We start from the raw sequence: 13,921 nt of genomic DNA on the forward strand, positions 1-13,921 counted from the left end.
TTGTACCTCTGTTTATTGAATACAAGTGTGTGCGGCCTTATCTCAGAGATGAACAAGTGGGCATGTTGAGACATGTTCTGCAGATTGCACAATGCAACACATGGCTGTAAAAACGACATGAAACTTTTGTTGGGTGGGAGCTGTGCAGCCTGAGTGTTTGACACAAAACTCAGTGCAGTCACAAAAGATTGTTTTCTTTACATGAAAGCACTTGGAATGGGTCAGAGGGGGAAAAATAACGCCCTAAAAGCTGTGGTTTCTCAGTTGTCACAGCCGCATACTTCGTAAAACTTCAACCGTGCCATGACGTGTAAGAAAACAATACACAGCAAGAATATAAGCAGAAGTAGGATGTTGGGTCTGTTGAAATTGCTCCACCTGTCATGGCTGACCTGTTGGTGTTTTGTAATTCCACATCCTCATCTTCCCCTGATAAACTGTGATGTGGTGTTGAACTGGGGTGGACAAAATTAAAAATCACACAACACCAGGTTATACCTCAACAGGTTTATTTGGAAGCACTAGCTTTTGGAGCGCTGCTCCTTCATCAGGTTGCTGTGATGAAGAAGCAGAGTGATTTACAACTCGAGATGTTTCTGAAAGCTTGTGCTTCCAAATAAACCTGTTGGACTATAACCTGGTGCTGTCTGACTTTTTATCTCTGATAAACTGTGGGATTCCCTTTCCTGACAAGAGTTGATCCACCTCTACCTTCGACATATTAATGACTGCCTCCACCATCTTCTGGGGCAGAGTTCCAAATTTGCACATATTCTCTGAGAGACAGCATTTCTCCTCCCTCCTGTCCTTATAGGGTGACCCCAAAAGTTTTACTCAGTACTATTTCTGGACTCACCCACTAGATGGAATATCCTCCCCATGTCTACCTTTTTTGATCAATTGGGTGCCGCTCGTTAGCACTGCTCCCTTCAGAATGTCAAGGACCCAGGTTCAATTCTAGCCTCGGGTAACACTGTGGAGTTTGCATATTCTGTGTGTGGGTTTCCTCCTACAGTGCAAGGATGTGCAGGTTAGGTGGATTGGTCATGCTAAAGTTTCTAGGGATGTGTGGATTAGCCATGGGAAATGGAAGGTGATGGGGTGAGTCTGGGTGGGATGCTCTTCAGAGAGTCAGTGTAAACTGAATGGCCTGCTCCCATACTAAAGGGATTCTAAGAAACCTCTCGCTTTTCTCGACTGAAGTGACAGCAAAGCACAGTCTGTCCAACCTAAGATAGCCCACTCATCCCTGGTATCAATCTATTACACCTCCTCTGACCTGCCTCCAGCGCAGTTGTATCCTTCCCTTAATAAGTTGACCAAAACTGCGGCGTCCAAGATGTAGACTCACCAGTGCTCTGTAAAACTGAACATCCTTAATTTTACATAATAAAGCATAGCTTTCGCCATCTTAATGACTTGCTGTATCTTCATGCTAATTTTTGTGTGACTTTTAGTCATAAGAATACCTAGATCCCTCATTATCTCAGAATTCTGCAGTCACTCTCTGTTTGAATAATACTCTTTTGATTAGTTCTTCTTGCCAAAGTGAACAGCTTCACATTTTTCTACTCCATCTTCCAGATTTCTGTCCACTCACTCAACCCATATATCTCAGTCTGCATCTTCCTTATGTCTTCTTTGCAACAGACTATCCTCCCTGGCTTTGTATCATCCACAAATGTTGCTACCATGCCTTTGCTCTCCTCATCTAAGTTATTGCTATGAATTATAAAAAGCTGAGACCCCAGCACAGATTCCCTGGGACTTCATTCATTATATCCTGTCCATCAGAAGACAATCCGTTTATGCATGGCCTTTGTTTTGTGCCCGGTGGCTAATCCTTTATTTGAAATAATGTGTTACCCCTTCTCTTACTTTTGTGCTATAACCTTTTGTTGTGCTACCTTGTGAAGTGCAACTTTAATAGATTCATAGTTTGTACAAGCATTACATGGGAACACCACCCTCTCTAAGCCATTCACCACTCTGACTTGTAAATATCTCACCATTTCCTCTCTGTCACTGGGTCAAAATCCTGGAATTCCCTCCCCTAGGGCCTTATGGGTCTACCTACAGTACACGGACTACTGCGGTTCAAGAAGGCAGCTCACCACCACCTTCTCAAGGGCAACTAGGGAGGGGGGATAGCTGGCCCAGCTAGCGACGCCCACATCCTATATTGATGATTAGCCCAATGCTATGGCAGGATGTTGTATTATTCTCCCACATTTACTTCTTGTGGCTTAGTGGTTTGTATTCCTGTCTGAGAGGTGGTAGGTTGTAGGTTCAAATCTAGCTCTGGAACACGACCCAAAATCAATGCTGACTCTGTGTAAGCATGGGCGCTGTTTGTTTAGATGAGATTTTATGTCAAGGCCTTGGCCTGTGGTTGTTAAGGTTTCTTCAGGAGGAGTTTGGGTTCAAAGGGAGGGAAAGGAAGCGGGGAGTCTCTGAGTAGGTTGATGTGATTTACAACTCGAGATGTTTCTGTTTACCATCCAAATTTGGGGTCTGGTGTGTCGCTGGGAAATGAGGTATGAGAAAATAATTCCCGAAATTCCAGTGTGATGCCAATGATGAATATTCTTCTGATATCTCAGTGGAGTGAGATGGTGATAATCGCATGTGAAGTATCTTTTGTGGATTCATACTGGATGTCTTAATAATGTGTTGAGTCTAATTCTTCTTCCTATCAATTTTCCACAGCCATGTAGACAGGATAACAACATGGCATGATCCACGGAAGACCATGAGTCAGATGAACCTGAACACAGCTGGTACATCTAACCAGATGCAGCAAAGGCCCATGCCAGTCACCCATCCAAATCCTGGTGAGTTCCTATTTCATGAGTGCAATGAATAACTACCAGATTTCAGATGCTGATCTGGGAAAGTTCAGCATTAATAATCAGAGGACACACCTGTAAGTTGTCATCTTCCACTTTCCATCTATCTCCAGTATATTGATCTACTGATTTTGTCTGCAATGAGCATGCCTCGCAAATTGAGTGTACTGTGGAACTGACTCTATGATCTATTCTCCTCTATCTGCTGACACACACTTTGCTTCCACTCCTGGATCCCTGCTCTTGGGTGAACAGGATGTGTCGCTCTGTCTACGCACCCTCTGCCCTTGTTTTGCTGCGATCTGCCTGTACTGCATGCAAAACAGAACTTTGCACTGTACTTAGGTACATGTGATTACCATAAATCAAATCAAATCGAACAAGACCCACATCTCAGGATGCAATGCTTGCCCCTTAATTCTGAAATGTGAAATGCTCTCAGCTGTGAGTCAGTAGGTTGTATTTATTTGACCTGCTTATCAATCTCTTTGAAATCTACTGTTGCTAATGCAGAGATCCCTACTGACTGGCTGTATTTCAGTCACTTGTGATTGTTGCCTTTTGTTTGTTCTATAAAGTTAATTTTTTCCCTCCTTTTCTTTCAACGAAGTCCTTGATTCCTACTTATTCAACTTAGCTGACAGTTCTGCAGTTGTGTTGGATTAGGGTTGTTGTTCCCTTATGGAGGAGTGTCTAGATGTTAGTGAAATGGGACTTTCACTCTGTAATACCATCTGAAATTTAGCAGTGCTCCTTTTGCCAGTGCTGTTGGCTTTCTTGTGCTTTACTTCATGTTTAGATTTTTCCTGAAAAAGAAATTGGGTGTCAAATGTATTTGCTTGATAATGATCATATTGTTTGAGTTCTTCTCTGTTTACCAGCCTGACCCTTTACCAGATAACAATGCCATTGAGTGTTTCCTTTGTACCAGTGATTTAGCAAGGAGTTTCTGTACCAACATTGAAATTTGAGAACCCTGTTGTGCACCAGCAACAGTTGTAACCATTAATCCACTCAAATAATAGAGTTGTGTTGCTGGGGTTAACAGCTAAGAAGGCAATCAATAAGACTGTCAATGCTCCAGAGCTCACTGAATTCTCTGGGGGGAGTTTTGAAGAAGGATTTTCTGGATTCTGCTGTGAGGTACCTGGAAGATCATTGCGTAGGATACAGGGCACAGAGTCAGAACATTCAGTTCAACCATTTCAATGCCAGTGTTCATGCTCTATTTACACCATTTCTCATCTCTAACATACCTAAAACAGCCATGATAATTCTCCAATACCCTCTCCATCGAACACTTGTGGGCTTATGCCTGAAATGACGATTCTCCTGCTCCTCGGATGCTGCCTGACCGGCTGTGCTTTTCCAGCACCACACTCTCGATTCTGATCTCCAGCATCTGCAGTCCTCACTGCCTCCTGCTTTCTCTTAAATGCATATTTACTGTTCACTTCAACCATTCTCTGCAGTTGTGAACTTCACACCTTTACCACGCTTCTGAATTCCCAACAGGTCTCCTTGCTGATTAGCTTATACTGCTGGCCACGAGTTATGCCCATGTCCTAAAGAAGAAAGATTCTCTCTGTGTCAAATTCTTTCACCTTTTAAAGACCTCTATTAGAATTAAGTTTTATTAGAATTATGTTTTACTGTCACGTACACTTAATTGCTGAAGTACAGTGAAAAATGTACAAAGTCACCATTTTCCAGCTCCACCTTAGGTACAAAAATCCAAATTTAAAAAAAAAGCAGAAATACAAAAAAACCCAGAGCTACGAAACAAGGGGGAAGCGTCCAGATACCAAAGTCTTACGTGCAAGAAGTAGTCTTACCCCATGAGGTAGCCTTACCCCTATGAGGTAACTGGGCCTCCCTTCCTAAAGCCTCAAGTCTCAGTGCTGCTGCTGCCACAGGCCCTCGGAACTCCCTCCCACAGGCCCTTGCAACTCTCTCCCTCAGACCCTCAGAACTCCATCCCACAGGCCCTCATAACTCTCTCCCTCAGACCCTCAGTACTGCCTCCCCCAGGCCCTCAGAACTCCCTCCCTCAGGCCCTCAGAACTTCCTCCCACAGGCCCTCGGAACTCATTCCCACAGGCCCTCAGAGCTCCCTCCCACAGGCTCTTGCAACTCTCTCCCTCAGACCCTCAGAACTCCCTCCCACAGGCTCTCAGAACTCCCTCCCACAGGCCCTCAGAACTCCATCCCACAGGCCCTTGCAACTCTCTCCCTCAGACCCTCAGACCACTCCCACAGGCCCTCAGAACTCCCTCCAACAGGCTCTCAGAACTCCCTCCCACAGGCCCTTGCAACTCTCTCCCTCAGACCCTCAGAACTCCCTCCCACAGGCTCTCAGAACTCCCTCCCACAGGCCCTCAGAACTCCATCCCACAGGCCCTTGCAACTCTCTCCCTCAGACCCTCAGAACTCCCTCCCACAGGCCCTCAGAACTCCCTCCAACAGGCTCTCAGAACTCCCTCCCACAGGCCCTTGCACCTCCCTCCCACAGGTCCTCGGAACTCCCTCCCACAGGCCCTTGCAACTCTCTCCCACAGGCCCTCAGAACTTCCTCCACAGGCCCTTGCAACTCTCTCCCTCAGACCCTCAGAACTCCCTCCCACAGGCCCTCGAAGCTCATTCCCACAGGCCCTCGGAACTCATTCCCACAGTCCCTCGGAACTCATTCCCACAGTCCCTCGGAACTCATTCCCACAGGCCCTCAGAACTCCCTCCCACAGGCCCTCAGAACTCCCTCCCACAGGCCCTCAGAACTTCCTCCACAAGCCCTTGCAACTCTCTCCCTCAGACCCTCAGAACTCCCTCCCACAGGCCCTCGAAACTCATTCCCACAGGCCCTCGGACCTCATTCCCACAGTCCCTCGGAACTCATTCCCACAGGCCCTCAGAACTCCCTCCCACAGGCCCTCAGAACTACCTCCCACAGGCCCTCAGAACATCCTCCACAGGCCCTTGCAACTCTCTCCCTCAGACCCTCAGAACTCCCTCCCACAGGCCCTCAGAACTTCCTCCCTTGCTGCTCACCTTATCTCTGCCCCTCATGATTTTATAAATGTCAATAAGATCACCCCTCAACTTCCTACACTGCAGTGAAAAAATCGTCCCAGACTTGCCAATCTTCCTTTATACCTCAGGCCCTCCATTCCTGGTAAAATCCTTTCTGAACCCCCTCCTGTTAAATAATATCCTTTGTATAACTGAGCGACCGGACTGCGCACAGTATTCCAGAAGAGGCCTCACCAATGATCTGTACAACCTCAACATGATGTCCCAACTCCTATACTCAATGGTCTGAGCAATGAAGGCAAGTGTGTTAAACACCTTCTTAACCATCCTGTCGATCTATGATGCAAACTTCAAAGAAGTATGAACCTGAAACCTTCAGTCTCTCTGTTCGACAACATTACCCAGGACCTTACCATCAATTGTATAACTCCTGCCCTTATTTGTTATAGCAAACTACAAAACTTCACATTTATCCAAATTAAACCCCATCTGCCCTTCCTCAGTCTATCTTTTACAACTCTGTGCTGGTTCTCTTTAATTAACTGAAACCTTACCAAATGCCTGCTGATCTTTTTTTCTCCGGTTAAGAATTTCAATGGTTGGATGGATTAAAATAAAATCTAAATATATCGCAGCATGTGTTTGAATGCCTGAAGCCCACTATCCTTGTTTTTAACATTATTATGTGACTCGTGTAAATTTTGCAAGAGTCCATTTCAGCTTTGGTGGCTCGCTTGTTGGGAATTCTATTTGGAGGGAAGTGGGTTCAGATTTTCCTGTGTGAAACATAGAAACATATAAAACAGGAGCAGGAGTAAGCCATCCAGCCCTTTGAGCCTGCTCCATAATTTAATATGATCATGGCTGACCATCCAAATCCACTTCATCCATTCCACTTTTTTCTCATACATTTTAATCCCTTTAGCCCTAAGAACCATATTGGCAAAATTCTTCTTGCAGATACCCTGCCTAGCCCTGTTAAGAGGTTTATACATTTCTATGAGATGCATCCTCATTCTTCTAAACTCCAGAGAATATAGGCCTCACTGATCCAGTCCCTTTAAAGCCTGGCCAGCCCACTTGCAATGGATTGGTGAAATATGGAAACAACAAAGATGGGATTATCAATACTATCTGGTTTGTCATCTAACATGCATTGGAGATGGCTCCTTGCAACTTGTGAAGTGCTTGCAACAAAAAATGTCTCTCTCTGATCCAACTCCAATGAAGTTTGTTTGGAATTGGCATGGTAGCTCAGTGGTCAGTACTGCAGCCTCGCAGCGCCAGGGACCTGGGTTCAATTTCGGCCTCTGGTGACTGTCTGTGTGGAGTTTGCACATTGTCTGTATGGTCCAAAGATGCGCGAGTTAGGTAGATTGACCATGCTAAATTGACCATAGTGTCCAGGAATGTGCAGGCTAAGTGGATTTGCCATGGGCAATGCAGACATAGGGGTCTGGGTAGGATGGCCTTTGCAGGGTCAGTGTAGACTCGAAGGGCCAAGTGGCCTGCTTTAGGGACTGTATGAAAGATTTGTACCAGAGGTAGCTCAAAGGTAACACTCTCGCTTCTGTGGCAGAAGTTTTCAAGTTAAAGTTCCAGTACCTAATGAAGTCTGAGAGTAGCACTGAGGGATCCTGTTCTGTCAGAAGAGCCATACTTCAGCTGGGGGCTCAGTAAGCTCAGTTGGTTGGTTTGTGGTGCCAACAGCATAGGTCCAGTTTCTGTACCAGCAGCAGTTACCCTGAAGGTCCTGCCTTCTTAACCTCAACTCTTGGTGCGGTGCCTCTCAGTTTAAACTCACCACCAGTTGTTGCTCTCTAATGAGGACGATGGTGACTTAGCTTTGACTCCAAGTGAGACACTGAAAGCCCTCTGAGGTGGGACTGAAAAGATCCTATGGGTCCATTTTGAGGAAGAGCCGGAGAATCATCAGTGGCCAACATTTAACCCTCAAATAATCCAGTTGTAACAGATATTGGGATCTTGCTGTGTGTAAATTGGTTGCCTTGTTTCCTTTACTTCAACAGCGAGTAGGTTTTAAGAATACATTTTGTTGGATTGTACAGGATGCCCTGGGGTCATTAAAGATGCAAGTTGATCCTTTTGAGGGACCGGGAACAAATTAATTGTCTCTGTTGAAGCTGTCAGCTGTGTGTTCCAGTAAGTGCTTTGCTCGCCTTGTGTTTGCCTGCCCAGAGAGGCGGAAACCAGATTAAATATTGACAAATTAAATATTGAGCAGCTATTCCCTCCCCTTGGATTCAAAGCCTCACATTGCTGAACACTCAGCTGTCTGTGCAACCAGTTTCCTAAGTTATTTGTTGCATTAAGTTGTCTCGCAGTAAATCATTTCCAAATGTGAGTTCAATTCTGGGGCTCCTGTGATGAAATGGAAAATGTGTTAGCCCGTTTGTTTTTCATGCACTTCTCTTGTCTTCTTCTTTCTGCCAAAGTGGCCGAACGTTCCCCACAGATATGTGGGAAGAAACATTTTACGAGCTCTCCAAGACTTATCAGGGACTCTGGGATTGTACTGTCTGAAAGGCTTGTGGAAGCAGTGATTTTCAAATGACTTTATATATAGTACATAGAACAGTACAGCATGGTACAGGCCCTTCGGCCCTCGATGTTGTGCTGACCTTTTATCCTACTCGAAGATTAGACCAACCTGCATACCCTTCATTGTACTATCTTCCATGTGCCTATCCAAGAGTCACTCAAATGTCCCTAATGTATCTGAGCTGAAAATGTGTTGCTGGAAAAGCGCAGCAGGTCAGACAGCATCCAAGGAACAGGAGAAGCGACGTTTCGGGCACAAGCCCTTCTTCGGGCTTGTGCCGGGCTTGTGCCTGAAACGTCGATTCTCCTGTTCCTTGGATGCTGCCTGACCTGCTGCGCTTTTCCAGCAACACATTTTCAGCTCTGATCTCCAGCATCTGCAGCCCTCACTTTCTCCCCTAATGTATCTGACTCTACTACAACTGCTGACACTGCATTCCACGCACCCACCACCCTCTGTGTAAAGAACCTACCTCTGACATCTCCCCGAAACCTTCCTCCAATCACCTTAAAATTATGCTGCCTCATGATAACTATTTGAGGTGTATGAGACGATGAGAGGCATAGAGTAGATAGCCGGAGACTTTTTCCCAGGACATTTGTAGGGCTACAGGGAAAGGGCAGGAAAAAGGGACCAATTGGTTGATAGCTCTTTCAAAGAGTGGGTATATGGATGATGGGCTGAACAACTTTCCTTGCAAGATTTGGTGAACAGATGAAGGAGTCATTCTAAACAAAGGCGGAGGGATAGGAGGAGGGAGACCAAGCTTTTGTTTCTGGTACTTCCTATCTTGTCTCCCAACAATGTTCTCCCAAGGTAAATTGGTTTGAAATGCTGTGACTATTAGTTGGCAAACATGTGCAGTAGCGATTTTCACACAGCAAGATCCCATAAACTGCAACATTTAAATACATTAATCTGCTTTTTGTGATGTTGGTTGAGGGAATAATGTTGGACAAGGCACCATGAGAGGGTCCTGCTCTTGTTTAAGCAGTGACTTGACATTTTTGCTATTGCAATCCCTTGGTGTTTCAATGCAATGCTATCCTGGATCAGAAAAATGCCAACCAAGCCACTGAGCATTCCCAGATACCCTATTGTAATATCGGATTCAGCAAGGCCATCTGAAGATGCAGGAGTCACTGGCAAGGTCGACATTCAGTGCCCATCTTCAGTTGCAATTGAGAGGTTGCCACTTTGTTGAGCGGCTTCAGTCTACCTGGCGGAAGCTTGTGCACAGTTTGGTGACACTGAATGGTTTGGTCAGTCATTTCAGAGGGCAGTTCAGAGGCGACACCATTACTGTGGCTGTGAAGTCAAAATATAAATCCCAACAGCTAAAGATAACAGATTTCCTTCCTGAAAGGAGATTATTTTGTAATAATTCTGTAGTTCCAGGATCATTATTAACCAGACTAATATTATATTATAGATTAATTAACTGAATTCAAATTTTCCAATCTGGTGTGATGGGTATTCATGTCTCCAGACAGTTATGATGTGGAGGTGCTGGTATTGAATTGGGGTGAACAAAGTTAAAAATCACACAACACCAGGATACAAGAACATAAGAACTAGGAGCAGGAGTAGGCCATCTGGCCCCTCGAGCCTGCTCCGTCATTCAATAAGATCGTGGCTGACCTTTTCATGGACTCAGCTCCACTTACCTGTGTTCTCACCATATTCCTTAATTCCTTTATTGTTCAAAAAAATCTATCTTTGCCTGAAAAACGTTTACTGAAGTAGCATCAACTACTTCACTGGGCAGGGAATTCCATAGACTTTACAACCCTCTGGGTGAAGAAATTCCTTCACAATTCAGTCCTAAATCTGCTCCCCCTAATTTTGAGGCTATGCCCTCGTCCTAGTTTCACCTACCAGTGGAAATATCCTATCTACTTCTATCTTATCTATTCCCTTAATAATTTTACATATTTCTATGAGCTCCCTCCTCAATCTTCTAAATTCCAATGAATATAATCCCAGTCTACTCAGTCTCCCCTCATAAACCAACCCCCTCAGCTCCGGAATCAACCTAGTGAACTTCCTCTGCATCCCCTCTCAAATAAGGAGACCAAAGCTGCACACAATACTCCAGGTGTGGACTCACCAGCACCCGGTCCAACTGCAACATACTGTCCCTGCTTTTAAGCTCAATCCCTTTAGCAATAAAGGACAAAATTCCATTTGCTTTCCTAATTACTTCTTGTACCTGCAGACCAACCCTCTGTGATTCATGCACAAGGGCACCCAGGTCCCTCTGCACAGCAGCATGCAGCAACCTGTTACCATTCAAGTAATAGTCCATTTTTACTGTTACTCTTACCAAAATGGATGACTTCACATTCCCACGGATTTATTTGGAAGTACAAGCTTTCAGAGCGTTGGTTGACTCTAGCTACCTGATGAAGGAGCAACGCTCCGAAAGCTTGTATTTTCAAATAAACCTGTTTGACTCTAAGGTTGTGTTGTGTGATTTTTAATTTTGTTCAGACAGTTAATTCAGGATCAATAGCTCAGTAACATTGTAGCTATGCTACCATCTCCTTCCACTGATATTATTCCCTAGACTAATTCATTAATTTGTTTATAGGATAAGGACATCACCTTAGGCCTGGCTTTATTATTTCTCAATGGATCTAGCATCAATGTAGTTGCACTGACTGTCAGACCTCATAAGGATGGCGAAATGACTCCACAGAGGCTGGTATCCCGCCACTAAGCCACCCTTTATTTGCGCGTGCATAGTACATGACCCTGACCCTGCTAGTCCTGAACCATCTCCTAGATTTAGCAGAACTCCTGATGTTTATATCTGTCAGCCAGGGCTCCCTGATTGGAACAGGTTAATAGCCCCAATCAGGGAACTCCTGTTCTATGAGGTTCATTGAGCAGACCTTGTTCTAATCACTACAGATGGTAGATTTTCTTCCCTGTAGGGTGTCAATGAACCAGATGGGTCTTTATAACAATCACCATCAGGCTGTGTTGGTTTAGTTACAGATTTCTATCAAATTCAAATTTCAACATCTGCCATGCCAGAGGGGGCAAAAAAACATTAACATTTCAAAATCATAGCATGGTATGTTCATCCAAGAATACAATTTGGGTTGAGGACTCTTGTGATGCAGTGGTAATGTTCCTACCTCTGAACCAGAGGGTCAGAGTTCAAGATCCACCTATTACAGAGTGTTTCTGAACAGGTTGATTAAGAAGATGTCTACCAGATGAGTTGAACCAATATGTGTCGTTTTCCATGAAAATCAAACCAAGAACTGCAGATGCTGAAGAAGAGTCAATGGGCTCAAAGCATTAACTCTGCTTTCTCTCCACAGACTCTTTTGAGTTTCTTCTGCAATTTTTCCGTTCTTATGACAGTCACCGAACTTACCGCTTTATATCACTGGCATAGTGGGAGTTGAACCCCAGAACATTAGCTTAAGGCTCAAGATTACTGGCCCAGATACATTACCACAATGTCACCACCTTCCAAGGGTCACAAAACTAGGAGTGCTTGTAAAGCAAGTGCTGTAGGTGTTGTTCTGGGGAGATCAGAGTGTACGGGACAAATTGGAAAATACTACCAGAAGCTAGCACAGGTATGATGGGCCAAACCACCTCCTGCTCTGCTATATCTTTTTACGACTCACTGGAAAACGTATCACTCACAAAACGTACTTTCAGCAGTCTTGATCTTGTTCAAGTTTCTCTTTGGAGTTAGGTTCCACAGAGAGAAGCTCTGTCCACATGAGTAGCACTTGGCCATCTGAAGCTATGTTTGTTTACAGCGCCATTACTTTGGGTGGGTTCAAGGATCCTGCCTTACTGAAACCAATATTGTGATCCCAGCAACAATTGTACTTTAACAAACAACACAATTCTGCCAAAGGGAAAGGAGGGGTCAAATTTCAAAGATGAATATAATCTGACTCCAGTCTTCTAGAATTAGAGCTAAGCAAATACAAGCCACAGAGGACTGGGACTGAGTTGAGAAAATCCATATCCGTGCAACATGAATGCTCCTTTGAGGTTGACAGAGATTGTGCAACTGGCCACTGGTTCTGGAACCATCTCATATCGATAGCTGACACCAGATGTGGAGAAGGGTTCTGTTGCCCTGCCCTGCAACTTACATCCTTCATCTTATTGAGCCTTAACAATTACCTCCTAAAGTGCACTCTATCCCGGGGGCGGTATAGAATTGAAAAAGCCTGGGGAAAGTAAACAGATACACAAGCATTAATGTAATTTGTGGTTAGGGAGGAAACAGGATTTGCAGTTTGTCCAGTTGCATGGTAATGTGTGTGTGTATATATATATATATATATATATATATATACACATACAAATATTTGTGCACATGTGAATTGTTGTGTGTGTGTCTGCACACTCGTGTTGCTTATTTGTTGGGCATTTTGCCTCTGGGTATATGAAATTGAGTTCAGATCCTTCCAGGTTCGAGTGTGTGGTGCTGGAGAAGCACAGCAGGTCAGGCAGCATCTGAGGAGCAGGACAATTGACGCTTCAGACATAAGATGATGGAATGATGAAGGGCTTATGCCTGAAATATCGATTGTCCTGCTCCTCGGATGCTGCCTGACCTGCTGTGCTTTTCCAGCATCACATTCTATACTCTGATCACCAGCATCTGCAGTCCTCACTTTCTCCAGCTTCTTCCAGAGCCTGGAGTTGTTACCAGAGGCTAATTAGAATGGAAGGCAGGCCTTTTACATCCTGTGGGAATCTGTCAAGGTGCAAGGGACACGAATGGTCAATCTAGCTTCAGGGTCTTGTGTTTATTTTATTTTAGCTTCTTCCATTTGGAAATGCCAGGAATTCTGATTATTTTCCAAAAGGAATTCACCGCAGCAACTGCTTTGTTCAGTTCTTTACTCCCTAGCAGAGGGAATTATGCTGGAAAGTTACTCACTCAATGTTGTATAAGATATTGGTTCCGAAGAGATTAATGTTAATGTTACTTTGGTTCCATCAATTCTCCTGTTGTCACATAGTCTGTGAGTAGAGGCAATGAGTTTTATTGTAGGGAGCAGATATAACTGTACCAGCTCCATAAGATCCTATTGGAATTGATTTCTTATTGTCACATGTACTGAGGTACAGTGAAAAGTTTTGTTTTGTGTGCAATACAGGCAGATCACAGGGGATTGAACAGCATGGGGTATACAAAGCTACAGTTGCAAAGAAGTTAAAAATCACACAACAGGTTATAACATCAGGTGGAAGGAGCAGTGCTCCGAAAGCTAGTGTTTCAAATAAACCTGTTGGATTATAACCTGGTGTTGTGTGATTTTTAACTTTGTCCACCCCGGTTCCTCCAAATCATGACGTTGCAAAGAAGGTGCTCAAAAAGCAAGGTCAACTTTAGATTTGAAATTTGAGAGGTCCATTCAGAAGTCTAATAACAGCAAGAAAGAAGCTGTTCTTGAACCTTTTGGTAAGTGTGTTTAAATGTTTGAATCTT

At 44.4% G+C, this 13,921-nt stretch overlaps 1 protein-coding gene across 1 annotated transcript in view; it reads left to right on the forward strand.

The window, feature by feature from the left end:
• Positions 1 to 13,921, forward strand: part of LOC122555664 (transcriptional coactivator YAP1-like) — a 49,866-nt gene that overhangs the window by 6,444 nt on the left and 29,501 nt on the right. Inside the window, exon 2 of the mRNA XM_043701660.1 lies at positions 2,687 to 2,834. Within this exon, the coding sequence (XP_043557595.1) occupies positions 2,687 to 2,834 (148 nt within the window). The remainder of the gene's footprint in view (positions 1 to 2,686; positions 2,835 to 13,921) is intronic.

The sequence above is a fragment of the Chiloscyllium plagiosum genome, chromosome 13, assembly GCF_004010195.1.
Source record: "Chiloscyllium plagiosum isolate BGI_BamShark_2017 chromosome 13, ASM401019v2, whole genome shotgun sequence".
Lineage (NCBI taxonomy): Eukaryota > Metazoa > Chordata > Chondrichthyes > Orectolobiformes > Hemiscylliidae > Chiloscyllium > Chiloscyllium plagiosum.